This window comes from Geotrypetes seraphini, chromosome 5 (genome assembly GCF_902459505.1).
Source record: "Geotrypetes seraphini chromosome 5, aGeoSer1.1, whole genome shotgun sequence".
Classification (NCBI taxonomy): Eukaryota; Metazoa; Chordata; class Amphibia; order Gymnophiona; family Dermophiidae; genus Geotrypetes; species Geotrypetes seraphini.
In genome coordinates, this window is record NC_047088.1 from 204,109,124 (window position 1) to 204,135,907 (window position 26,784).

At 45.7% G+C, this 26,784-nt stretch overlaps 1 protein-coding gene across 5 annotated transcripts in view; it reads left to right on the top strand.

Moving 5' to 3' along the window:
- Positions 1–26,784, top strand: part of FASTKD1 (FAST kinase domains 1) — a 134,639-nt gene that overhangs the window by 39,140 nt on the left and 68,715 nt on the right. For all 5 annotated transcript variants that reach the window (XR_004539471.1, XM_033944707.1, XM_033944708.1 and 2 more), the window contains 2 exons: positions 3,160–3,558; positions 10,312–10,422. Coding sequence is in view for 4 of the 5 variants with exons in the window: in XM_033944707.1 (XP_033800598.1) it covers positions 3,160–3,558; positions 10,312–10,422 (510 nt within the window). In the remaining variant the exon portion in view is untranslated. The remainder of the gene's footprint in view (positions 1–3,159; positions 3,559–10,311; positions 10,423–26,784) is intronic.

The following is a 26,784-nucleotide window of genomic DNA, read 5'->3' on the forward strand; positions in this document are numbered from 1 at the left end:
AGAGGCAGAGAAGAGGGGGGGTTGTAAGTAGAAGAAAGACTAGAGAGATAAAAGCCTGGACTAAAGGGGAAAGACAGGAGGCAGAAGCAGGACTTTGGGAGGTGCAGACAGAGGGGGAGAGCCCCTGAGGAAGAGCAGAGAGAGAGAGGCAAGATCATAACAGAGGAGGGAGAGAGAGGGTTACCTGGTACAAAGGAGAACTGACATTGGATCTGGGGGCACTAAGGACATAGGAAGGAGGCGCTGGGGACACTAAGGACATAGGAAGGAGGCACTGGGGGCACTAAGGACATAGGAAGGAAGGAGGGAGGGAATGGAAAGGGACAATTGTTGGGCCTGAGTGCAGAAAGAAATGAAAGAAAGGATGCACAGTCAGAAGGAAATGCAACCAGAGACTCATGAAATCACCAGACAGCAAAGGTAGGAAAAATGATTTTATTTTCAATTTAGTGATCAAAATGTGTCAGTTTTGAGAATTTATATATTCCGTCTATATTTTGCACTATATTTGTCTATTTTTCTATAATTACTGAGGTGACATCTTTGAAACCCCACAAATATAAATGATAATTAACATTTTCTCTGCGTATAGGGTGCTTTGTGTTTTTTTAGATTTTATGGTTATGAAATAATAAGATATTGTGTGTACATGAAAAATTAATGGAAGAAATTGGGGGTGGGGCTAAGGCAGGATTGGGGGTGGGACTGAATATTAATAGATGTATCGTTTTGATGAAAAAAATAAATGGTCACGTCAGGCATGCCTAATATCCTTCTCCAGCCAGTTTGATTTCTTCCAGAATCTATTTGTTAGTTTTTCTGGCAGTCCATGGCATGCCTAAAATCCTTCTCCAGCACCAAAGCTCAAATGAGTCAAATCTTCTTTCTCTCTTATTTTTGTAGTGTCCAGTTTTCGCATCCATAACTGACCACTGATAAAACGAGTGCATGGACAAGTTTGATCTTCGTTTGCTGTGTGTGGGCTCCAAATGCACAATATCTGCCCTGTTTAAAAAAAAAAAAAAAAGAACCCTCCCCACCCCCCACTGATGACTACCCTCTCTTACATATCCCCAATGAACCAGCACCAGGGACCGACCCCTCTCTCCCACATCAGTGAAAATTGGCAGGAGGAATGCCTACTCCCTCCTGCCATGCTGACAACCACCCACTGTGAGAAAAAATTGGCAAGAGGGATGACCCTTCCCACAGTGCCAGGCCCCCTCCCCCCGAACCATCCCCTCACCTCCAAAAAAAGGCAAGAGGGATGCCTACTCCCTCCTGCCACCAGATACTCCCCCAAACACCCTCCCCCAGTACCTTTCTCTGAAGAGAGCAGGAGAGAGGCTCGGTCCCTCCAACTCCAAGGCCAGCCGAGCCAAAATGGCTGGCCTTCCCCTTCTCTATGCATCATGTGATGTATGGAGAGGGGCCTAAAGCCCTGATTGGCTCAGACGCCTAAGGGACCGAGCATCCTTGCTGTTCTTTTCAGACAAAGGTACGGGAGGCATCCCTTCTACCTTTAGGGGAAAGGGGGGAGAGTAGGGGATGGTTCAGGGAGTGGTGCCTGGTGTGCAGGGGCCTCCGGTGGCAGGAGGGAGTGGGCATCTCTCCTGCTGATTTCGCTGCTGTCGTTGGGGGGAGGGGGGTTCCGGGCAGGAGGGAATGGGCATTCCTCCTGCCATTTTTGTTGCGGCAGGGGGTTTGGTCGCCTGGGCCAGTTAAAGGAGAGCCATCATCAGTGGAGGGGGAAGGTTTTTTTTTTTTTTTTTTAATGAGACAGATATTGTGCTTGTGTAACACACCCACAACATCTGTGTCCATTAAAAAAGAAGAAAAAAGGTTCCCCTGCCTCAGCTGTTTGGCCTTCCCCTGCTTGCTCTGCGCATTTGTGAGAGTTGCTCTCACAGCGATCAATTGGATGGGAGAGACGGGGATTACGATGAACCTCTACATGAATCATTTACATGCACAATTTTTTGTGCATCAATAGCTCTTTTAGAATCAGCCAAAAATCAGATCAGAGTGGGCCCATGCGGTCTTACCGATCCTGTTTAGTACATCTAGCACCCAGTATACCCCGACTTAGGTTTGTTTTGTGCATATTAGTACACAAATAAACATTATTCCTATTTGGAGACACAACTGGTGAGTTCCCCTTCTTAGCTGACCACCTTTGCCGATGTGTACAAAACATGGAGTTTTAATCTTCCCAGCAGTATGCCATAACCCACAGTGTGCTATTGCTGAGAGCAACACAGCTTAAGTATGAATGGAGCCATAAGTTCAATGTACCATATATACTCAAATATAAGTTGATCCAAATTTAAGGCAAGACCTCCCCCTTTCCCCCCAAAAAGGAGGAAAAATGGTTGTCTCAAATATAAGTCGGGCGTCTTAATATTCAAGTGCCCTGCCCTGTCAGGCATTGCACCCAGTCCCCTTCCTTCCTTCCTTCCCTCCCCTGTCAAACTCTGCACCCAGCACCCTTCATTCCCTCTCTCCCTCCCTCCCTTGTCAGGCTCAGCACCCTTCCTTCCCTCCCTCCCCTGTCAGACTGCACCCTTCCTTCCTTCCCCGTCAGACTCTGTACCCTCCCTCCCTCGCAGGCTCTGCACCCTGCTCCCCTCCCTATCCTAGCCTCATACCTCTACTGCCGATCGCCGGTGGAGGTGCAGCAGGCAGGAGCAAACTTTTCAAGTTCCTGCCCCCTGTTAACTGGCTGCCATGAGTGTCTTCAGCCACTGAGAAGCATGAGCAGGCACGGGAACCATTAAGGAAGCCGTTCAGCACTGAGTAGCAGCGCCAAATTGCGCGCCTGCTCGTTCTTCTCAACAGCCGAAGACACTCATGGCAGCCAGTTAACAGCAGGGCAGGAACTTGGAAAGTTGGCTCCTAACCACTGCACCTCCCCCAACGATCGGCAGTAGAGATATGAGGCTAGGACAGGGAGGGTGGCAGGGTGCAGAGTCTGGCCACGGCGGCCTGCAGTAATTTTGGAAGGAGGTGTATTGGCTCAAATATAAAATGGGACCCCCCCCATTTTTGGGCCAATTTTTTGGCCCCAAAATCCCGGTTTATATTCGAGTGTATACAGTATTTTAACAGATGCTTATTGTTAAACAGTTGCCAAACTTACCTTGCTGTGAAACTTTTCAGGGTCTTAGCCGTGTTGATGGTCAGCATATCTGGTGTCATCTCGCAGAGGTTTCAAGATCGGTTGCTAGAAAAGACTGAGCTTCTCGTAGATGCCTGCGACTCCATTCGGTTTAATGATGTCAGGAGGATATTGCAGTTTCTTCGCAACACCAAGCACAGCTCTTATCCCTTGTTAGAAAAATGTAACAAGATTCTCCTGAAGAAATACAGTGAAGCTGATGTTGAAAATTTAAGCATCGTTCTGGGTCTGTATCAAAATTTGCAGTTCAGTAATTCAGAGTTTCGCCTACTTGCCAGACAGCGATTGACTGAAATGATTGATAACTGTGATGATTCCTTCAGCTTCACAAAATTATTTGTGGCAGTGGGACCCTGCACAGGGCCAGATGTAAGAGAGAGGTAAGTTATAGGTTTATTTTCCCTGTTGCAAACATAGACTGAAATAAATTGTACTGTATGAAAGTTTACTTATTCAATGTCAGCGGTCTTCACTGTTTTAAAGTCAAGGCCACTTTGGACCCAAATTAATTGAAGGAGAGCTGTCAAATATCTTCTCATGCAAGGCTGTGACGCTGCTGATCAGTATGTCAATGACATCTGCCCCACAGTCCGCCTTCAAACTTTTATTTATTTATTTCTAATTTTAAATTAAACTTTACAAGAGTACATCTTGCACCATTAAACACAGGGAGGAAAATCAAATCAAGGCATTGAAAATCAGTCTTACAATATCAATCTATCATAATCCCCTTCTTAGACCACAATATTGGGAGAGTGGCAAACTATACAAGAGGTGAAAAAAAAGGAAATTGGTTAACTTAAAAAGGCTTAATGTGTCTAAACAACTGCTTTTACTTTCCAACATCCCTCTTTCATCATTCCTTAACGGTCTTCTTAACATCTATAAACTCCTTCAGATGGTTTGGAGAAAAAAAGGTGTCTCCTAAATACCTAACCAAACACTTGCAGGGATATGCTAAGGACTCCTTTTACGAAGGTGCGCTAGGGTTTTTAGCGCATGCACAAAATTACCACGCGTTATAGTGTGTGGTAGCCGAAAATCTACCACCTCCTAAAAATGAGGCGGTAGTGGCTACGCACTCGGGAATTTAACACGCGCTGTTGCGCATGTTAAGGCCCTAGCACACCTTTGTAAAAGGAGCCCTAAAAGAAACGTAGTTCCTAATTTAATTGTTTCTTGACGCATAGAAAGAAATTCTTTCCTCCATTCTTGAGTAGTCTTAGCAACATCAGGGTATATCCATATTTTCTGTTCCCCAAATAGTTTTTGAGAATTTTTAAAATACAATTTCAAAATCATATTAACGTCCTGCTCAAATACGAATGATACTAAGAGTGTAGCTCTATCGGTGTCTGCTGTTATTGTTTGTTCAAGAAGAGCAGTCACATTACCAAAATCTATCTCAAGCCTTCAAACTTTTTATTGAGCATATCCTAAAGGAGGTAGGCATTTTAAAATGTATTTGTTACATTTACACAGGAGTCCGTATGTTAGGTGAGCAATCCATTGCCGCAAACTGGCTTTTCAGAAGTGTGTCAAATCGTAGCTTTCAGCACCTCCCTCATTCCCAGTGGAGTGGAGAGCCCCCTTCAGTTTTTCCTTCTGAAAACAAACTGTGCAGAGGTGTTTCTGATCTGCTCTTAGTTTTTCTTACTTTCAGTTATAAGTTCATTTTTTTCTGAGGCTTTGGTGCCCTGAGACCCCATATTTGGGGATTCTCTGCTTGGGAAAGGACACAGGTTCTGCGTAGTTGGGATTGCAGTTTGCGGAACAAATCTTCGGGTTGACCTGTGGATCCAATCTGCTGTGTGCCACTTCAGAGCTTGGAGGTCTGTTACCCTGGGAACCAGCTCGCCTTCTGACATTTTTTCAGAGGCTTAAGCACAGGCTGTGAGTGCCCTGAGTAAGAAGTATTGGGGTATCAGGGAGCTTGCTGCATATTAGCCCTCCCCTTGGTCATGCAGCACTATCACCTGAAAGGGACATTGGGATCAGCACCAGCTGAAATAGCATATTTATCACATTTATATCCTGCATTTTGCAAATATAATCTAAGCAATTCAGTGTCGGTCTCTAGATCTTTGGGGTGGGGGGGCAACTCTGGTAAGGTCTAGATGCCTCAGAACACTTATCCAGAGCCTGACCTTGGAGTCCAGCAATCTGTGGTGGGCATCAACTCGCAGAAATTCCCATGCTAACCCCTGAATTCTCTAATCCCTAATTGTACCGTTTATCTGTTTTGATTAGATTGCAAGCTTTATTGAGCAGGGATTCTCTCTTACATGTTTAGTATACAGCACTGCATACATCTGGCAGCACTATAGAAATGATAAGCAGTAGTAATAGTATTTCCTATGGTAAAATCGGTGGGGAGGGGGGGTGAGGGCTCATAAAATCATTTTTGAGGGTTTCTGGGTCAGATTTCAGTTTCCTCACCTCCAAAACCCCTATTTCATTGTTTTTGTGTTTTTCAAAAAAAGTCCCATATGCTGTTTTTGCTGGTGGTGGCCATCTTGAATTTTAAACTATCTTTTTTTCCTGAAGACTCTGCCTCAAAACCCCTAGATTTTACTTAAATCGACATGGATGAACTACTCGGTGTTTAGATACCATTTCTTGTCAAGTTTGCACCGGATGGTCAGCAGAGGAGCATACATGTTGTGGCACACGTGAGGAAGCCACAGGAGCCTCGAGCTTAGCCCCATTCATGTCATCAAGGGCTTGAGAACTGCTGTGGGTATGGATAAAAAAAACCCCGGCCGGAGCCCATATTAGTGAAGGCGCGAAGCACAGATGCGTGACGTCCTTAGAACCCATGGAAGCCCAGTCGGAGGTCCTGCAAGGCTTTTTTATCCCCTCTACACAAGGCTTTGCTCTGGAATTTTGTGAATCTCATATTTTTAGCGGGTCCAGGCTATACTGCACAGCCGGAGAGTGTGTCGCAGCTATTCCAGGGAATGTCTTCACTTTCTGAGCCCTCCCCACCAAAGAACAGGCTAGGCCTTTGTTCCAGCAACCTCTTGGAGCTGGACTGGCAGGATTGGAGATCAGAATCCATGCCTCTATTGTCCCTGGGTTCCGAGAATCACCTGGAGAAATCCAGTTCCCAGTGTGGGTCCGGAAGCCAAGATGCATTTCTGATGCTCAACCAGGTTGCTGACCCTTTGGTGCACTGGCTGTTCAGTTGGTTTCTGTCCACCATTTTATAGTGGATGCAGCTAAGGAATTGAAGCTGGAGGTGCAGCCTTCCACTTCCCAGTGCACGGTCATGAGCGACTTCAGTGCTGAGACCTCCTTTTTCCCTCATCCAGACATCACTGCTTTAGTTATTGAGCACTGGGAGACACCCAAGGTGGCATGGACTTGGGAGAGAGGAAGGGAGGGAAAGAGATGGTTGTGTACACGGGGAAAAGAAGAAACGAGAATTTTTGGTCATAGTGGCATATCAAGGTGGGGGAGGGTGGGGGGGCGGTCCGCTGGCCACCCTCCAGTGTTCTCCCTAGGCTGGCAAACTGCGGCTCTTTAGCCACTTGAGTGCCACCGCCGCCATCGGAAACAGGCTGGCGCCAAGTTCTCCCTGATTTTCCCTGTGGGGCTGACCAACTCTCGCCATTCGCATCAATTCTGACATCGGAGAGGACGTTCTGGGACAGCCAATCGCTGCCTAGCTGGCCTAGAACGTCCGCTCCGACGTTAGAATTGATGTCGGGTGGCGAGAGTTGGTTGGTCCCGCGGGGAAAGAGAAGCAGGGCGAACTCAGCGCTGGCCTGTTCACAATGGCGGCAGTGGCAGCCTATTCCCCAGTGGCGGTGGCAGCATTTTCCCAATGGTGGTAGCATAGGGGAGGGCATGGAGAAAGAAAGAAAGGGGGGGACAGGAAGCCAGAAAGAAAGAAAGGGGGCAGGGTGAAACAAAGAAAAATGGGGCACGGAGAGAGAGAGAGAAAGACAGACATACAGAACGAAAGAGGGTGTGGAGAGAGAAAGAAAGAAGGGGGCAGGGTGAGAGAGAGAGAAAAACAGACATACAGAAAGAAAGGGGGTATGGAGAGAGAGAAAAAGAAAGAAGGGGCAGGGTGAAACAAAGAAAAAGTTTGGGGAGGGAATGAGGTCTGGAGGAGAGGAAGCATACAGGAGGCTGAAAGAAGGGAAGAAATATTGGATGCACAGTCAGAAGAATAAAGTGCAACCAGAGACTGATGAAATTACCAAAGGTAGGAAAAATGATTTTATTTTCAATTTAGTGATCAAAATGTGTATGCTTTGAGAATTTATATATGCTGTCTATATTTTGCACTATGGCCCCCTTTTACTAAACCGCAATAGCGTTTTTTAGCGCAGGGAGCCTATGAGCGTTGAGAGCAGTGTGGGGCATTCAGCGCAGCTTCCTGTGCTAAAAACCGCTATCGCGTTTTAGTAAAAAGGGAGGGGGAATATTTGTCTATTTTTGTATAGTTGTTACTGAGGTGACATTGCATAAAGTCATCTGCCTTGACCTCTTTGAAAACTCGCGGAATATAAATGATAATTAACATTTTCTCTGCGTACAGCGTGCTTTGTGTTTTTAAAATTTTATTGTTGGTAGATCATTTTGACTTGGCCACAAAGGTAAGGGGGTGGGAGGGAGGGAGGGGAGCTGCTGAAAGACATCTAGTAATCCTTGCAGGCTTGACTGTGCAGGGAATTATTTTTGTAAAATCATGTTTTGTTATGTGACTAGCATTATTTAGACTTTAATTTCTATGAATGAATAGAATGAAAATGATATAAATTACTTGTTTGTTTTTATGTGCGTGCGCTGAAGGAAAGTGGAGAGAGAGTGGGCTGAGGACGCTGAAGGGAAATGGGGAAGAGAGAGTGGGGAGAAGACGCTGATTTATAAATTGACAATTGTACAGAATATTGTTTCTTTTTTATATTCATCCATAGCTGCATGTTAATGATGTGCTCATATGCACTTATTTATCATCATAACATATACATCATCATTAACATGCAGCTGTGGATGTGTAAGGACAGGCTGAGGAGGATGGATGGGAAGGAAGGAAGGTGCACATATCAACATATCGTACATTTTTAACATGCATGATGCAGCTATAGGCAAGCTGAGGAGGATGGGATCATGCAGATGTGTATGTTCAGATATGCGCTCAGATGTGTAGTTTTTTCTGATATATTTATTAAGCTTACAGTATTTTTAAAAACACATTTAATACTTGTTACAAAAAATATTGTGCAATTGTGATCTACTTCTGGCCTACAAAGGTCAAAAGAAATCCTTAACTGAGATTTTACATTCAAAAGTGAATTATAGCTACTAGCACTATTATTTATTAGTTATTTATTATGCAGATGTTTGTTAGTTTGTTATTAGTTCAGTATTAGACATATGCTAGTTTAGAATAGATAGGTATAGATTAGTTTAGTTTAGGTTAGGTTAGGGCCCTGCTGAAAGAGTCTACCTTGACGTGGTTGCAGGCTTACGAATCTTTTGGTCAAAGAGTGCGGCGACAGAGAAAAGTATGTGTGTATTCGGCCCATGGAAGAAGGGGTGCGTGGGGGGCCCAATAGGATTGCTCAGTAAGGGGCCCAGTAATTTCTGATGGCGGCCCTGTGTCAGAATAATCTAGTATCATCAGACCCAAATCTGATTTTTAAAAAAACAGCCTGATCTGTGTGTATCAGAGGTTGAATACATTGTTCAAGTCTATTACACAACAATTTAGCATAGATTTTAATATTTGATGATAATTTTGGACAAGATGAGGATTCCTGCTAGGTTTAGGGATGGTCAGGATGGTCCATATGGTCAGGATGTGCAAATAAGTCTTGATAGTATAAGTGTAAATAGGGCATAAGGAAGTTGGAGAATATTTTATAGAATCAGATAGTATGCCATCAGGGCCTGGTGCTTTGGATGGAGTCAAATTATGAATGGCACAAAGATAAGAGTTTAGTTTCACATGTGGAAACACTGTGTAAATAGTTACGACAAATCATTATTAGATAGAAAATTCTGAAAACTCTTGAGGTCATACTCAACATTTCCTGGGATGGCAACAAGGATTGAATTATTCTTTCACTGATCATCAGTTTATGGAACTCTTTACTGTTATCTATGAGTTCTCATAATCTACAGATCTCCAGGAAACTCACAGCTTCTTTTACAAAGCCGCACTAGTGGCTGCACTAACGTCCCCGAAGCCCATAGAGATTTAAAGAGCTTCAGGGCTGTTGTTGCGCAGCTTTGTAAAAGAGGGGGTCAGTTTAAAATTCTGCACAGATATCATCTTCAAAGGAAATGGGGGGCACAGATGGATTATGGGAAAGTGATACTTGTATAAATTGCAAGCATGTCTTGGACTCTTATGTGCCCTCCTTCCTTGAATGTTGCCTTCTGACCATTTGGCAAGTAGAGTTACCTATGATAGCACACATGGTACATCACCCACTAGAGTGGGACTACGGGGTACGTAAGATCCTTTGATAGCCCAAGGTGCTTCTGCAATACTGCTAATTAAGAATGTAATTTTGGCCTGTTTATAACAATAGCTGGCTCGGATAAGGGAACTGGCTAAATTTGAGATTAACACATACAGAAATTTGCAACACTCTGATAGAATACACTATGTTGCACTAAGGGAAAAGTTTTTGGAGTTGTATACTAGGGATATTTAAATTTGTCTAGCATGTCACTTTGGGAATGAAAGGGATTGGGGGTGGGAGGAATGTGTTGGTCTGTTGGTTTTGTGAAAGTTAGTCTCTAATAAGTGTGAGACAGATTGGGTGACCTATGGTTTAGAAAATACTGTGGGGGATGGTGACAAACTTCATGCTTTGTGTTGTAGTATGGGTAACTATTGTTGCAGACAACTACTCTTTTACCTTCATATCTTTATGATTTTTCTGATACCTATGCATAACTCTATTGTTGCCTGTTTTGATGATACATTTGAATAACTATATTGTTGATGTGCTGGCAGAATTTTTTGTACTGCTTTCTAATGTTTGTGATCCATTTGACTATGTTTACCCATAAGTTTAATAAATAAAAATAAATATCTGTATGTGGGCCAGTTTGAAATGCATTTTATGCACCAAGTTGAATGTTTTCTAACTTTTGTCTTTTAGACTCGAAGCAGGTGTCCTTCTCATGGCAGATGAATTCGGACCCCAGCAAGTGCTGGTGGTGGCAAGCGCTTTAGAAGAAATGGAATGTAGAAATCAACAGTTGATTCAAAAGTAAATTGCCCAGTTTTATAGTACAAATGCATTCTGTACCTAATTTGTGTCTGTACAGGCTTTAGAGCCTGTTGCAGGTTTGCTATTAGATGGGGGGTGGGGGCTTTATGTGGTTCAGATCTTTCCAGGCTCAGGGTTGGAATCTACTTACACATTGTCAGAATTAACATTGTCTTGACCAAAGATTGAGCCATGTGATAAGACAGTTATTTCCCAACATTCTTTGAGCCTCTAAATAAAGCACAGTAGATATTTTTGATTGCTTTGGTTGAAGAAAAATTAAAAATAGTATACCTGATGAAGCCCAAATCAGGTTCTCTTGTAACTCCTTAGCAGAAGGTGAAGCCCTTTATTGTGGATGTTTGCTTTGATGTGCCCTGCTTACTAGCTGTATAAAGCACCTCTAGGTGGCCAATCCATAGCTGACAAGTCCAGTTTGCTGTGCTGAAATTTGTGCCTGAGAAATAATCCTGAAAACTTGTATCCTTACTCATTGTTATCTAAGTCCTGCTTCCATTCATCTTCTTTGGTGGGATTCTTTGTGGCATCCTCATGCACTCTGCAGTGCTGTCCATAAACAGTATCATCTGAGCAGTGGAGAAGAATTAGGAGAATGGAGAAACATTTGTGTGGAAATGATTCCTTCATTGTTTCACCAGGATACTTGCACTTTAATGTATAGATACACATAAAGAGTTAATTTTTAAAGTCTGTTTTACTTGTGGAAAGGGTCTTTTAAGAATATTACCCCAAAATATACAAATTTCACATGTAGATATTTTCAGGGGGCATAGTTGTAATGTACCTGTATATTTTAAAAAATATGCATTTACATATGGTGCAGTACATGGGGCATAGTTGTAATGTACCTGCATATTTTAAAAAATATGCATTTCCATAGCAAAGCAGCAGATGAATCCAGAGACTAGTGGGTATAGCTCACATCGACCAGCAGGTGGAGATAGAGAACTGATTAACAGTTGGCCTTAAAGCCTGGTGCTCCTTCTGTTGCTTCAGTTTTGCTCTATCTCCCAGCAGGGGTGGAGCTACCTTTCTAGCTCCTGGTCTCTGGCTGCTGCCGGATAGATTAGATTGGTGTTCCGTTAGGATTCCTCTGTTGAGACTAGTTCTCTTCAGTAGGTTGGGGGTGCCTGGCTGATTGGTGCCGGCTTTAGGAGGTACACCTGGGCCCTCCCAGGTCCCTGCTCCACCCTCCCCTCCGTTGGATAGAGGGGTTCCTTTCCAGGTTGCAGGACTATTGGCTGGCTTCTCCATTCCAGTATAAAAAAAAAAAGGAGCCTTCCTGCGTGTACTGAGCCGGGCAGGGGTTAAACTCGGCTTCCAGTACATTTACCAACGATTCCCTGGCTGCGGGGGTGAGCGGCTTACCGTTTGGGTGAGTTATTTTTGCTTACTCGTTGGTAGTGGTCCTCGTAGCGTTCCCGGGTGCCGGGCGTCTTCGGGGGCGGAGTCGGCGTTCGGCGGCGTTCGCCGCGTGTGTACAAGAAAAAAAAAAAACAAAAAAACGTGAGCGTCGGAGGTTTAGTAAAGCCGAGGGGGGATGGCTGCCGAGGCTGGTCAGCAGTGTTCGCGCTGTGGGAAGCGCCGAACACTGTCGGGTCTGTGCTCTGCCGGGTGCAGGGAAGCGCCGGCAGATGATCCGTTTTTGGCGGCTTGTGAGGCGGCCATTTCCCGGGTGCGGGAGTCTCGCTCAAGGTCCCCGCCGCTCGAAGTCGATGCAGGGGTACTGCAGGACTCGGCCACGGAAGACAGGTGTGAGGCGGCGGGGGGAGAGCCGAGAGCGCTGGAGGCCGGCGTGGGCCCGCCCCTCGGCTCGGAGCAGGGAGGGGGAGTGCCCCTTAACTGGGGATCTTTTTCGCCCGAGTTTGTAAAGTTGCTCCATCATGTATTTCAGTTGCAGTCCTCGCAGCCTACTCAGCCGGTGCTGGGGGCCGGGCGGTCCCTTGCGGTACCCTCTACCTCTGCGGGGGGGGAGGGGACAGATACCAGACCCACTGCGGGGGCAGCTGGGTCCCCGGGGCGGTCGCAGGGGGCTAAGAAGCGCAGACTGGTGTCTGCGGAGGCTGTAGATATTTTGCCCAGGTCGCCTTTCTCTTTACCTGAGTCGTTGGAGGAGGGTGAACTATTGGATTGGGACGAGGAGAGTATCCCGGGTAGGGAGGGGGATGACCCTTCCGCTCTCCGTTTGTTCCATAGAGAGGAGCTTTCTTCCTTTATTTCAAAGGCTTTACAAAGTTTGAACATTGCTCAGGAAGATGCTAAAGTGTCCGGTAACCCCCTGATGGCAGGTACACGTAGGCCGCCTAAGTCCTTTCCGGTCCATGAGGCCATGCAGGAGCTGATCTCGGCGCAATGGGAGGCGCCGGAGGCCAGTTTGCGGGTGGCAAAGGCCATGAGGCTCTTGTATCCGCTTGACCCGACCGAACTGGACAGGTTTCGGTTACCTAGGGTGGACGCTTTGGTGGCGGCGGTGACTAAGAGAACTACCTTGCCGGTTGAAGGGGGCGTGACACTAAAGGATGCGCAGGATAGAAAGATTGAAGCATCCCTAAAGATGTCCTTTGAAGTGGCTGCAGTTACTTTACAGGCCGCAATATGCAGTTCTTACGCAGCGCGGGCATGTCTGCAGTGGTCACAAGGGATGACCGATAATTTGCTGGAGTCTGGGGGTTCTTTCCCTGCGGAACTGGCTGATTTGGAGGCCGGCTTGGCTTATTTAGCAGACTCCTTGTATGATATTGTTCGGGCGTCTGCGAAACAAATGTCTCTGTCTGTGGTTTCACGCAGATCCTTGTGGCTCCGTCATTGGGCGGCCGATGCAGCGTCCAAGCTCCGGCTGGTGAGACTCCCTTTTAAAGGGGGTTTATTGTTTGGAGAGGAGTTAGATAAACTGGTAAAGGATTTTGGGGATACCAAAACGCAGCGTTTACCGGAGGACAGGGCTAGGCCCCCGGTACGGGCCTCATCGTCTAGACCACGTTTCCGGGATGTGAGGCGTGCCAGGGCTGGTAAACCTTTTTCCAGGGCTGCATCTGGCCCGTTCTCTGCTTCGAGACCTCGGTTTCAGCAGAGAAGTTCCTTTCGCACGACGAAACCCTCTCCAGGGCAGTCAGCCCGTACCCCAGCCAGTCGCACTCCACAATGACGGGGGCTGGGCTCCCTCCGCCCTGCCCTTAGGGGGTCGGCTTTCGGCATTCCGGGCGGAGTGGGCCACAGTCACGTCCGATCAGTGGGTGTTAGACATTGTTCGCGACGGGTACAAATTAGAATTCGCCGCTCCTGTCGTAGATTCTTTCGTGGTGTCCCCGTGCAATGGAGCGGCCAAGGGAGCCGAGGTCCGCAGGACGCTTCAGGTGCTGCTCGATCTGGGGGCGGTGGTACCGGTGCCCCCGGAAGAGGTAGGCAGCGGTATTTATTCCCTGTACTTCATTGTACCAAAGAAGGGGGGGTCCTTCAGACCAGTGCTGGATCTCAAAGGGGTCAACAGATTCCTCAGTGTGCGCCATTTCCGAGTGGAAACGGTACGCTCGGTTATTGCGGCGGTAAGACCGGGAGAGTTCCTCACGTCTCTCGATCTCAAGGAAGCGTACCTCCATATTCCGATATGGCCTCCGCATCAGCAGTATCTGCGGTTTGCGATTCTGGGCCAACATTATCAGTTTCGGGCAATGCCCTTTGGCCTGGCGACGGCTCCCCGCACGTTTTCCAAGGTCATGGTGGTGGTAGCCGCTTTTCTACGCAAGGAAGGGATTCGGGTACACCCTTACTTGGACGATTGGTTGATCCGCGCCTCGTCCCGGCAGGAGAGTTTGTCGGTGACACAGAGAGTGATCTCTCTCCTTCAGGCGTTGGGGTGGATTGTCAACTTTCCCAAGAGTGTTTTGTCCCCATCGCAGTCTTTGGTGCATCTGGGGGTGCGGTTCGATACGGCTCTGGGGAAGGTGTTTCTACCCCGAGATCGGGGGGAGAAATTGCAGGCGCAAATTCGCCTCCTTCTCGGGTCGCCCAGACCTCAAGTTTGGGATTATGTGCAGGTGCTGGGCTCCATGGTGGCGACTCTGGAGGTGGTTCCCTGGGCCCGGAGCCACATGAGACCCTTACAGCAGTCTCTGCTCTCTCGCTGGTCTCCAGCTTCTCTGAACTACAATGTGCGTCTCCAGTGGAGTCCTCGAGCGGCTCAAAGCATGCGCTGGTGGCTCCAGGACGGGCATCTTTGGAGGGGCATGCCGTTGGCCACACCGGATTGGGTGGTGGTTACAACGGATGCCAGCCTGCAGGGTTGGGGAGCCCAGTGCATGCACACGTCGGTGCAGGGAAGGTGGTCTTCCCAGGAGGCTCAATGGCCCATAAACTTACTGGAATTAAGAGCGATCCGGTTGGCGCTGCGGGCTTTTCAGACCCTAGTTCAAGACAGACCGACCAGGATCTTTTCGGACAGTGTCACGGCGGTCGCGTATGTCAATCGTCAGGGGGGTACCCGGAGCCCGCAGTTAGCCGAAGAGGCAAGACTTTTGTTTCGGTGGGCAGAGGGGCAGGTTCCGCTTCTGTCGGCGGCCCACATTGCAGGGCACGAAAACGTGCAAGCGGACTTCCTCAGCAGAACTCTTCTCGATCCGGGAGAATGGGAGTTGTCGGCTCGAGCGTTCAGCCTGCTAGTCCGTCGATGGGGGTGGCCAGAGATGGATCTCATGGCCTCTTCCCGCAATGCGAAGGTGCCTCGGTTCTTCAGCAGACGCAAGGAACAGGGATCGGAAGGGGTGGACGCATTAGCGCTCCCGTGGCCTCCGAATTCCCTTCTGTATGTATTCCCGCCTTGGCCCATGATAGGGCGGGTGTTGCAGCGCATCGCTCGCTTTCGAGGCAGAGTAATCCTGGTGGCTCCGGATTGGCCACGGCGGCCATGGTACGCGGATCTGATGCTGCTGTCGGTAGGCGATCAGGTAGCGTTCCAGGTAACTCCGGACTTGCTAACTCAGGGTCCAATATTAATGGAAGATCCGGGCCGCTTTGGTCTTACGGCCTGGCTATTGAAAGGTCACGGCTGAAAAAGAAGGGCTATTCAGAACGGGTGATTTCCACCCTGCTTAAGGCTAAGAGGATTTCAACGTCAGCCTCCTATGCGAGGGTCTGGAGGATCTTTGAGGCATGGTGCGGCAGACACGGAATTGCGCCTTTCCAGGCTTCTCTGCCGGCTATTCTGGCGTTCCTGCAGGAGGGCGTAGAGAAAGGGTTAGCATATAACTCTTTAAAGGTGCAGGTATCGGCCATTGCCTGTTACAGGGGCCGGGTGGCTCGCTCGGCTCTCGCATCACAGCCGGACGTGGTACGTTTCCTCAAGGGGGTTCAACATATCCGGCCGCCGGTTAAGCGAATTTGTCCAACTTGGAACCTTAAACTCGTCCTTGGGAACTTGCAGGGGGCACCTTTTGAGCCCCTGTCAGCGGCCACTTTGAAAGATGTCACACTAAAAACAGTTTTTTTGGTGGCGATGGCTTCAGCAAGGCGAGTATCAGAGCTGCAAGCGCTTTCTTGCAGGGAACCCTTTTTGCGTTTCTCGGAGGCTGGGGTGACGGTGCGTACGGTGCCGTCCTTCCTGCCTAAGGTTATTTCGTCCTTTCATGTGAACCAGAGTCTGTTTCTGCCATCCTTCAGGAAGGAGGATTGGGGGAAGCGTTTTTTGTCGGTACGGCTCCTGGATGTCCGCCGTATGCTTCTCCATTATTTGGAGGTGACGAATGCTTTTCGCCGGTCGGACCATCTCTTTGTCGCGTTCGCGGGTAAAAACAAGGGGATGGCGGCGTCTAAAGCGTCCATTGCGCGTTGGGTCAAGGACGCTATTGCTTCGGCGTATGTGTTGTCAGGGAAGAAGGTACCGGAGCACCTTCATGCTCATTCCACTCGGGCTTTGGCTACATCTTGGGCGGAGTCCGGGGGGATGTCATTAGAGGAGATTTGCCGGGCGGCCACTTGGTCGTCAGGGAATACTTTTTCAAAGCATTATCGTTTAGATGTAGCAGCCCGGTCAGAGGCGAGTTTTGGCGCGGCAGTGCTGGCAGAGGCGGCATTGGCGTCCCACCCAGTTTGAGTTTGCTTTGCTACATCCCACTAGTCTCTGGATTCATCTGCTGCTTTGCTATGGAAGGTAAAATTATGGTCATACCTGTTAATTTTCTTTCCTTTAGAAGCAGCAGATGAATCCAGAGCCCCTCCCCAAGTGCACGGGCTGTGTGTAGGGTGTTTAGGTCATTAGGTTAGCCGGGGCTATGGTTGGTAAGTGTATTATTTCATTGCTGAAAAAAAAAAAAAAAAAAAAAAGGGATAAGAAGAAGAGAAAGACACATTTTCTACTGGAATGGAGTTTTCTGGTTGCTCATTCTCCTATCGGGATGCTTGGGCAAAGTGCATAACTGAAGCAACAGAAGGAGCACCAGGCTTTAAGGCCAACTGTTAATCAGTTCTCTATCTCCACCTGCTGGTCGATGTGAGCTATACCCACTAGTCTCTGGATTCATCTGCTGCTTCTAAAGGAAAGAAAATTAACAGGTATGACCATAATTTTACCTTACATATGGTGCAGTATATGTTAACATCTGCTCTGAATCAGGTGTAAATGTGTTCATTAAGTTCTAAAAATATGTTTTTTAAAGGCACATAGATGCCTATATTGTCTTTATAAAATAGTCCACAAATTGGCACCATAAATATTCAGTTATAAGAACATAAGAATAGCCTTACTGGGTCAGATCAATGGTCCATCAAGCCCAGTAACCCTTTCTCACGGTGGTCAATCCAGGTTACTAGTACCTGGCCAACTGGGAGATAGCAGATATACTATATTTATCCAATGAAAAGCAGGTAGCATATTCTCATTTGTGGGTGACATCATCCACAGAACCTGGCACGGATAGTCAAAAAAGTGTACTGTGCGTGTTCTGGTGCCTTCCCACCTGACGTTAGCTCATGGGACCATCAGTTTTCCACGGAGCTGAGAAGCTATTCTTCAGAGTCTCTAAGCACATCAAACTTTTGTATTCTTTTGTGCCTTCCCAGTTATTTTTTCCCTTAATCATTACTTTGTACTTCATTCGGTTTAAAATTTTTATTTTTGACAGAGTTTCTTATTCAGACCTTCAGGCTCTCTGCAACCTGTTTTCAGGTCAGGAGCGTTAACTTGTTTTTGGTACACCATCTACTCGACTAGCATTGGTGGTTTTCCTTCAAAGTCAAAGGCTCCTAGTGGCTTCAAGCGGTTCACTCGATGCAACAGGACCATCTCAGGTACAGACCCACATAATTGGTATGTCCAGTGCCTAGGCCTTGACCATCGAGATACATCTTGCAAGTTTTGCTCGAAATGCAGAAAAGGTCACTAAAAGTCAGGAAGTTGCAAAAAGAATTAGCTGGGATGTTGAAGTCGCACTCTGTGCAGATACCTGCATTCACATACCCTGTCTCAGCCCAGTCTGAGCACTGCTTACAAACTTCATCAAAGCATCGATCTCGGACACCATGACATCAAGTGTTTAAGTCTAGGAAACATCCATTTTCTTCTAGGGAACACAATTCATAATTTCAATGTTCATCTCTATGCTCTTCTCATTGATCTACATCTTCAAGGGCTGGCATCTAGGAGTATGACTCAGACCTGTCATGACGTTCTTCTAGTGACTATCCTGACTTGGCTGCAGATGAATCCTATGGGATCCATCTCTCCACCTCTTTGACAAAAGTCGCTTCCCGAAAGTCTTTCTTTAGCAAAGTTTATAAGACAAATAGTACAGGCATTGCCAATTATTATAGAATCTGAGTAAGAACCTCGAGCAGATCTCATGGATGCTCTTGACTACAAAGAGTGGCTTAGGGACTGTATAAAAGTTCCTCTCCTTTTACAAAAACTGGGAATCTCAATCTGTGACTCCAAGAAAATTAGATACTCTGTATAGAATGCAATCCTGCCCAGATTTTGACAAACCACAGTTACAACACCAGTCATTAGTGGTTGAACCTGCCTTAAAGTGAGCTAATGCAACTTATGCAGAACTTATGCAAGTACTCCACCAGACAGAGAGGGCAAAACACTGGATAAATTTAGCTCCATGATGGCTAACAGAATTCTCAATTACAATTTTTACACTGTTCCGGAAGAGGTCATCTTTTGATCAATACATTCCAGCTGAACATCTCAATCATTACCAACACCTGACCAATGATCTCCTAGAGACAAGCAAGTACATGGTACGCTTCACTTTCGATGACTTTGATATCGTCTCTTGCACCTCGGTAGTCTCTCTTGCCATGTGTAGACAGGCATGGCTGAAAATTTCAGACCTTATCACCAACGTACAAAACCGTCTCTCTAACATACTCTGTTTAGGAGATAATCTGTTTGGAGATATAGAATAGAAGAGGCATTTCAGGATCACGAGACATACTGCTTGCATGACTACCATTTCTTCCAAATCAATCCAGTCTCAAGCTCCAAAGAGATATTCTACCTCTAGAAGTTCCACTTATTTTACCAAACAAAAGTATAGCCAGCCTTCCACATCCGCTTGGTCTTCAAATCAGCGGCGACCCAGACAACAGAAACAATAAAAGTTACAGCCATAATCAAAACAGCAGCAGTGTGTTTGACTTCTTATTAGAGAGCATTGTCAGAATTTCCCAACCTTCACCACAAACACACCCCATAGGGGGTTAACTTGTCTACTATTCTCATTGATGGTCTTTGATAACAACAGATCACTGGATCCTTTAGGTGGTGAGTCAGAGCTATGCTCTTCATTTGCATAAAGGATCCCCAATCCCCCAAGAGTGCAATTCCCCAGCAACAGTGCCATGTGCAAGACAGAGAGATTCCGTCTGAGGAAGACTGGGACGAAGTGAGCTTTATTTCAGTTCCTTTACTCTTCCAGTCATGGTCCTCTGTGGCAGGTGCTACTGCTTTATCTGGGGGGGGGGCGCAGATCTAGATCTGGTGGAGGCCACTGATTTCGGAGAGAACCCAGCTGTGCGCAACCTGTTTAAGCCTTCAGTGCTTTTGCAGGTGATCATGGAATCCCTCCAAGAATTAAAGATAGAGACTCCACAGTCCTCTGCTACATAGTGCTCCTTTATGAGCAGCACAACAGCACAGACCTCCTGTTTTCCCTCTCAAGACATTAACAAAATGCTCACAGACCATAAGGAGGTCCTGGAAGGACCCCTTCGGGTGGCCAAAGCCATGGCAAAATTGTCCGATGGATGCAGAATTTAACCAGATTTTTGTTCCTCCAAAAGTGAATTCAGTGGTAGTGCAGGTTACAAAGCGTACCTCCCCAGTGGTGAAGATGACATGGTATTAAAGGATGCCCAGGACCGCAGGCTGGATTTTGTTCATAAGAAATTCCTTGACGCCCCAGCTTCAGGTTTGAAAGCGGCTTGCCACTCCAAGTTGCTCTATAATCCAAAGACTATTGTAAGGAGAAATCTCCAGTTTTTAATGTCTGAAGTGGATTATGTATCTGATGCTCTGTATGACCTTTTCAGAGTCATGAGCAAAATGTCTGCTTATTCCATTTCTGCCCACAGGATTCTATGGATCAGACAGTGAGTGGGTGAATTCTCCTCTAATGCAACCTTGAGTAAATTACCGTTTAACTACTACTACTATTAATTAATCTAGAGTGCTACCAGACAAGATAGGATGCCAGGGTAGTTAGGAGGAATGGATAATCTGCTGGCTAGGGTGGTGAGCAGTGGGCAGAGGGGAGAAGGTTATGGACTGAAGGCTAATCAAAAGGTGGATTTTCAGTCTGCTGTTAAACAAGGTAAAGGAAGGACATTTACTCTTTGGGAAAGGTTTGGTTTATCTTATGGCCAGCGTGCAGGATCATAAGTCGAAGTCCTTACCGGACAGCAGACCTCAAGCTCCTAGGGGTCAGGTCAGAGGAATTTGTGGGCCTCCAGATGATATTGCCAGTTATTGGAAGGGCCAAAAAGCCTTTCAAAGCTCCTGACAAATTTATTTATTTATTTATTTGGGGGGGGGGGGGGGCAAGTGCTCTCAATCTTCAGGATCCCACTCTGCCACAACTCCCAAGAAGCAGTCAGAGGGAGATTATTGGCTTGTTGGGGAGTGTGAGCAGAGATCACTACAAGCTCAAGTTCTTTCATTCCCTCCCAGACCTTTTTCTAGACTCTCCAGCTGGGAAGCAAAAAAAGCAGCCAAAGTCAGAGCAGGAGTAGTTGATGCATGCAAAGGTTGCTGGATCTGGAAGCCATAGAGCCTATACCAGAAGAAGACTCGAGCTCTGGCAAATACTCAATATACTTCATAGTGCCCAAGAGAGGCTCAGAAGACTGGAGGCTGATTCTAGACCTGAAAGCAGTGAATGCGGCCCTCAAGATACCACATTTCTGAATGGAGATGGTGAGGTCGGTGATTGTGTCAGTAGTGCCGGGGGAATTTCTTACCTCCCTGGATTTGACAAAGGCTTATCTACACATTCCCATTTTTCCAGAGCACAGGAAGTTTTTGCAATTCCATCTGCTGGAGCAACACTTCCAGTTTGTGACCTTGCCTTCGGGCAGGCCTGGCACCACTAACCTTCACCAAGGTAATGGTGGTTGTTGCAGCACACTTGCGCAGAGTGGGCATAGAAGTCCATCATAGCAGTTCACAGAGTGATTCAACTGCTGTGGAAGCTGGGCTGAGTGGTCAACTTTCAGAAAAGCAACCTGGAGCTGACCCAGATCTTGGAGTATCTGGGAGTTAGTTCAACACAAGGGAAGACAAAATGTTCCTCCTTAAAGCCCGCAGAGAGAAGTTGCTGCATCAGATACGGAAGTTTTGGTGCGAGTCTACTCCAACAGCCTGACATTATTTGCAAATACCAGGATCAGTGGTTGTGACCATGAATGTAGTCCCCTGGGCAAGGGCACATTTGCATCCACTCCAGGATGTGCTCCTCTCCTGATGGTATCTGCAGAGGGATGCGCTTCAACAGCATCTGCCTTGGACAGTGGATTCTCATCGCAGTCTAGCCTGGTGGTTGAAACCCCAGTCTGTCACCAGAGGAGTTCTCCTTCATGAGCTATTCTAACTATGAACATCAGTCTATATGGCTGAGGGGCATCCAGTTCAGAGATGCTGGTCCCCTTCCCAGAGGAATTGGTCGATCAACCACTTGGAACTTCGAGCCATCTGCCTGGTGCTTCAGGCGTTCGGGAGCGCACTGCAGAACAAAGCAGTATGAGTTTTCTCAGACAACGCAATGGCGGTAACCTATGACATAAGAACATAAGCAATGCCTCTGCTGGGTCAGGCCTGAGGTCCATCTTACCCAGCAGTCTGCTCACGCGGTGGCCCAACAGGTCCAGGACCTGAGCAGTAATCCTCTATTTATACCCTTCTATTCCCTTTTCCAGCAGGAAATTATCCAATCCTTTCTTAAATCCAGTACCGTACTCTGCCTCTGGAAGCGCATTCCAGGTGTCCACCACATGTTGGGTAAATAAGAGCTTCCTGGCATTTGTATTGAATCTGTCCCCTTTCAACTTTTCCGAATGCCCTCTTGTTCTTTTATTTTTTTGAAAGTTTGAAGAATCTGTCCCTCTCTACTCTCTCTATGCCCCTCATGATCTTATAAGTCTCTATCATATCCCCTCTAAGTCTCCTCGTCTCCAGGGAAAAGAGACCCAGTTTCTCCAATCTCTCAGCTTATGAAAGGATTTCCATCCCTTTTATTAGACGTGTCGCTCTTCTCTGAACCCTCTCGAGTAACGCCATATCCTTCTTAAGGTACGGCGACCAAAACTGGACGCAGTATTCCAGGTGTGGGCGCACCATCGCCCGATACAGCGGCAGGATAACTTCTTTCGTCCTGGTTGTAATACCCTTCGTGATTAAACCTAGCATTCTATTCGCTTTCATAGCGGCCGCTGCGCACTGTGCCGTCGGCTTCATTGACGTATCCACCATTACCCCCAAGTCCCTCTCTTGGGTACTCTCATTCAATAACATCCCTCCCATCGTATAGTTGTACCTCGGGTTTCTGCTTCCCACATGCAATACTTTACATTTCTCAATGTTGAACTTCTTTTGCCATTTTGTCGCCCATTTCCCTAGTTTGTTCAAGTCTCTTTGCAATTCCTCATAGTCCTCTTTAGTCCGAGCTCCCCTAAATAGTTTGGTGTTGTCTGCAAATTTTATTATCTCACACTTCGTCCCTGTTTCAAGATCATTTATGAATATATTAAATAGCAGTGGCCCGAGCCCTGCGGAACACCACTCGTGACCCTTCTCCAGTCCGAGTATGGGCCTTCACCTCTACCCTCTGTTTCCTACCCGCCAACCAGTTTTTGATCCATCTATGTACATCTCCGTCCACCCCATGGTTCTTCAGTTTCTGGAGTAGTCGTTCATGAGGCACCTTATCAAAGGCTTTTTGGAAATCAAGGTATATGATGTCTATGAGGTCTCCTCTGTCCATCCGTTTGTTAATTCCTTCGAAGAAGTGTAATAAGTTAGTTAGGCACGATCTCCCCCTGCAGAAACCATGTTGGCTGGTTATCAGAAGTTCATTTCTTTCCAAGTGTTCATCGATGTTTTCTTTTATCAGTGCTTCCACCATTTTCCCCGGAACCGAGGTCAGACTCACCAGTCTGTAGTTTCCCGGGTCACCTCTTGATCCCTTTTTAAAGATGGGCATGACATTGGCTGTCTTCCAATCCTCCGGGAACACGCCTATTTTCAGGGATAGGTTGTATATTTGCTGCAGTAGTTCTGCTATCTCCTCCTTTAGTTCCTTCAGAACCCTTGGATGGATTCCGTCTGGACCCGGGGATTTGTCAATTTTTAGTTTATCTATCTGCCAATTGCCAAGGGGACACCAAAAGTGCTGCTCTACACTTAGAAGCCCAGATGATGTTTCAATGGATGGAAGCCCATCTTTTGGCTTGCTCAGCAGTGCATGTGACAGGAGTGGGCAATGTGCAAGTGGATTTCTTCATCCGGAAGATCCTAGATCCCGGGGAGTGGTCACTGTCTCAGGAAGCCTTCACCTATGGGGACACCCAGGGGCACCTGCGGGGGCACCCGGCATTCGGACTGATGGCATTGGTATCTAACAAGAAGGCAGTTCAGTTCTTCAGTCGAAGACACGAGCCAGGAAGTGAAGGCTTGGATACTCTGGTGCAATCCTGGCCAAAGGCAGGTCTCTTTTATGCCTTCCTTCCTTGGCCCATAATAGGCTTATAGTTCACCAGGAACTGGTGATTCTAGCAGCACCAGACTGGTTGAGACAACAGTGGTATGCAGACCTGGACCATCTGCAAAGGGATCAAAGTCTCAAAACTTCCCTGCCATCCTCAACTGCTCATACAGAGTCCAATTGCCTTGCAGGATCCAGAATGCTTTGGTCTTATGGTATAGTTCTTGAGCGCCCAGTGCTGCCACATAAAGGTTATTCGGATGTAGTGGTCACCCTTCTAAAATGTAGGAAGAATGTGACTATAGCAGCATATGTGAAAGCCTGTGGTGCTTGCCTTCCTGCAGGAAGGTCTGGAAAAAGACCTAACAGTTGACTCCCTCAAAGTTTAGATTGCAGAGCTCTCCTGTTTTGGGTCTAGGATGAATAAGAGCACTGTAGCCACACATCCAGATGTGGCCAGGTTTTTGAAGGGCACATTACGTCTCCGTCATCCAGTGAGACAGCCCTTTCCAATATGAAATCTTAATCTGGTCCCCCGGGCGCTAGTGAGAGTGCCCTACGAACCTCTGGAGCAAGATTCCCTGATGGCAATTAACCTGCGTCCGACGAGTGTGGGTAGATACCTTATAGTTCTAGTACAACTGTTGTGTCTAGTGTACTGCCTGTTTTCCAGGTTATATATATAATAGTATATTTATTTATTTAAAAAGTTTCTATACTGCCAAAAATCTCAGCAGTTTCCAAGGTTACATACATAAAAAACATAAAATACACATACACTAAAACATAACAATCCAAAATGACCACACCTATAGCTATTGACACAAAGAGTGCCATTTATTTATTTAATACTCATCTACTTTAAATTAGGGGAATAAGACAGCTTCAAAGAAATATCATGTCATATTAGAAGTAAGTGTCAACAAATAACTTTGTCTTAAGCAATTTTTTAAAAGTGGAATATTTTGCACATAACCTTATTTGACCAGATAACTTGTTCCATAATGACATCCCAGTGATCATAAACATTTTCATTCCTGTAGATACATAGTTTATATTTGTAAATGATTGATATACTAGCTTCAAACTACTAACTGATTATAGGGCTTTACCAGGACTATACATCTTCCAGAGACACTGTTATCGATATGGTACCATCCAGTATATATGAATATCTATTTAATTGTATTTAAGTATTTTTATTGATTTCAATATTATATCAAGTATAACTTGTACAGAAAGCAAATTTAATCAAAACATTCTACAATCATATAAATCCATACTTAACAAATGTTAAGCAGTTTACAAGAAAAAGTATTAAGGTAAAATTAGCTCAAAAGTCCTCTTTGGATCCAAGAATTTAATTGTGAGAAAACATGAAAGAAAAAATTAAAAAAAATGCTATTCCTATAGATCGGAAAGGGAGTTACTATTTCTTTCCAAACTCAAGCTTAAATTTTCTTCTTGTTCAGATGGGACATCGCCAGAAAATTAGTCAAATGTTGGGGCTCAAAGAATATATATTTAATTGAGTGATAACGGACAATGCACTTACAAGGATGTCTTAAGCAAAATGTAGCCCCTAATGAGATGACCCCCAGTCTCAAAAGAAGAAAGTCACGTCTATGTTTTTGCGTTTCCCTTGAAACATCAGGGAACATTTGAATTTTACAACCAAGAAATTCCTTCTTTTGTTCTTTAGAAATAGTCTCAATAACCAAGATTTGTCAATAGAAAGAGCCAAAGTGGTTACTAATGTTGCAGGTGTTACCACTTCCTTATCAGACTTCTCCAGAATCTCAGTAATATTCAATACTTGTCCTTCTGTAGGGCCAGGTAACTGTTGATGCGGAGTTTTGCTGGGGAGATAATAAACTTGAGAAAATGGTAGATTACCTTCCGGAACTTCTAAAATTTTTAATAAATATCTCCTAAGCATATCTCTAGTTGTTATCATAGTTATTCTTGGAAAGTTTATCAGTCTCAAATTATTGCTACGTGCCTGATTCTCTAATGACTCCACTTTTCTTCTAAGATTCAAATTGTCTTTAATTATAGTTTCCTGGAGTTGTTTTATTGAGCAGGTCAATAACTAAGACTTGTTCTAACGGTAACCAGAATCCTTCATAGCAAACACAATACACAGAACCCTTGAATCAGTGGCTATATGGATGACAGAGCACAAATTAAAACTTAACCCTGACAAAACAAATTTCATTCTACTTGAAAATGGCAAAACTCCAACGTTAACTAATCTTGTAATAAATTCGTTTTCATATCCAATACAACCTACTTTAAAATTGCTTGGCATCACGATTGACAGAAGCTGTAACATGCAACCCCAAATTAACAAAATAATAAAGACATCATTCATGACCATGAGAAATCTGAGAAAAATCCGATCATTCTTCAAAAAGAAGCAATTCCTACTATTGGTACAATCTCTAATCCTTGGGATGCTATACTACTGCAACATACTATACCTACCATGTCCCGCGACCATGATGAAGCAATTGCAGATGGTGCAAAATACAGCCCTGAGACTTGTCTATTCACTAAAAAAATATGACCATATCACAGAGGCATACCATGACTCGCGTTGGCTTCCAATAGAAGCAAGAGTGAACTTCAAATTCTACTGCTTACTTTACAAGGCTATCAACGGAGAAAGCCCAACTTACTGGAATAACAGACTAAATCAATCCTCCTCAATCAGACATAGAAGAACCCATTCACTATTCTATTACCCACCATCCAAAAATGTCAAATGAAAAAAACTCTATGACAACTTAATAGCCTCCAAAGCAGCTAAGTTGGACAAACAACTCATCACTCTGTTATCTTCATCCACAGATTACAAAACCTTCAAGAAAGAAATTAAAACCATACTCTTCAAAAACACGTTAAACCTATCCAGCACAACAATCCTAACCCAACATCCAACACTCTATAAACCCTTAGTACTCTCTAATTTTTTTCTAATTACCAAATGTTATCTAAAACAGTGTTCTTCAACCTTTTTACACCCGTGGACCGGCAGAAATAAAAGAATTATTTTGTGGACCGGCAAACTACTAGGACTAAAATTTAAAAACCCCGTTTACGCCCCATCTCCGCGAGCTCGGTCCCCGCAAGCCGCAATTATGAT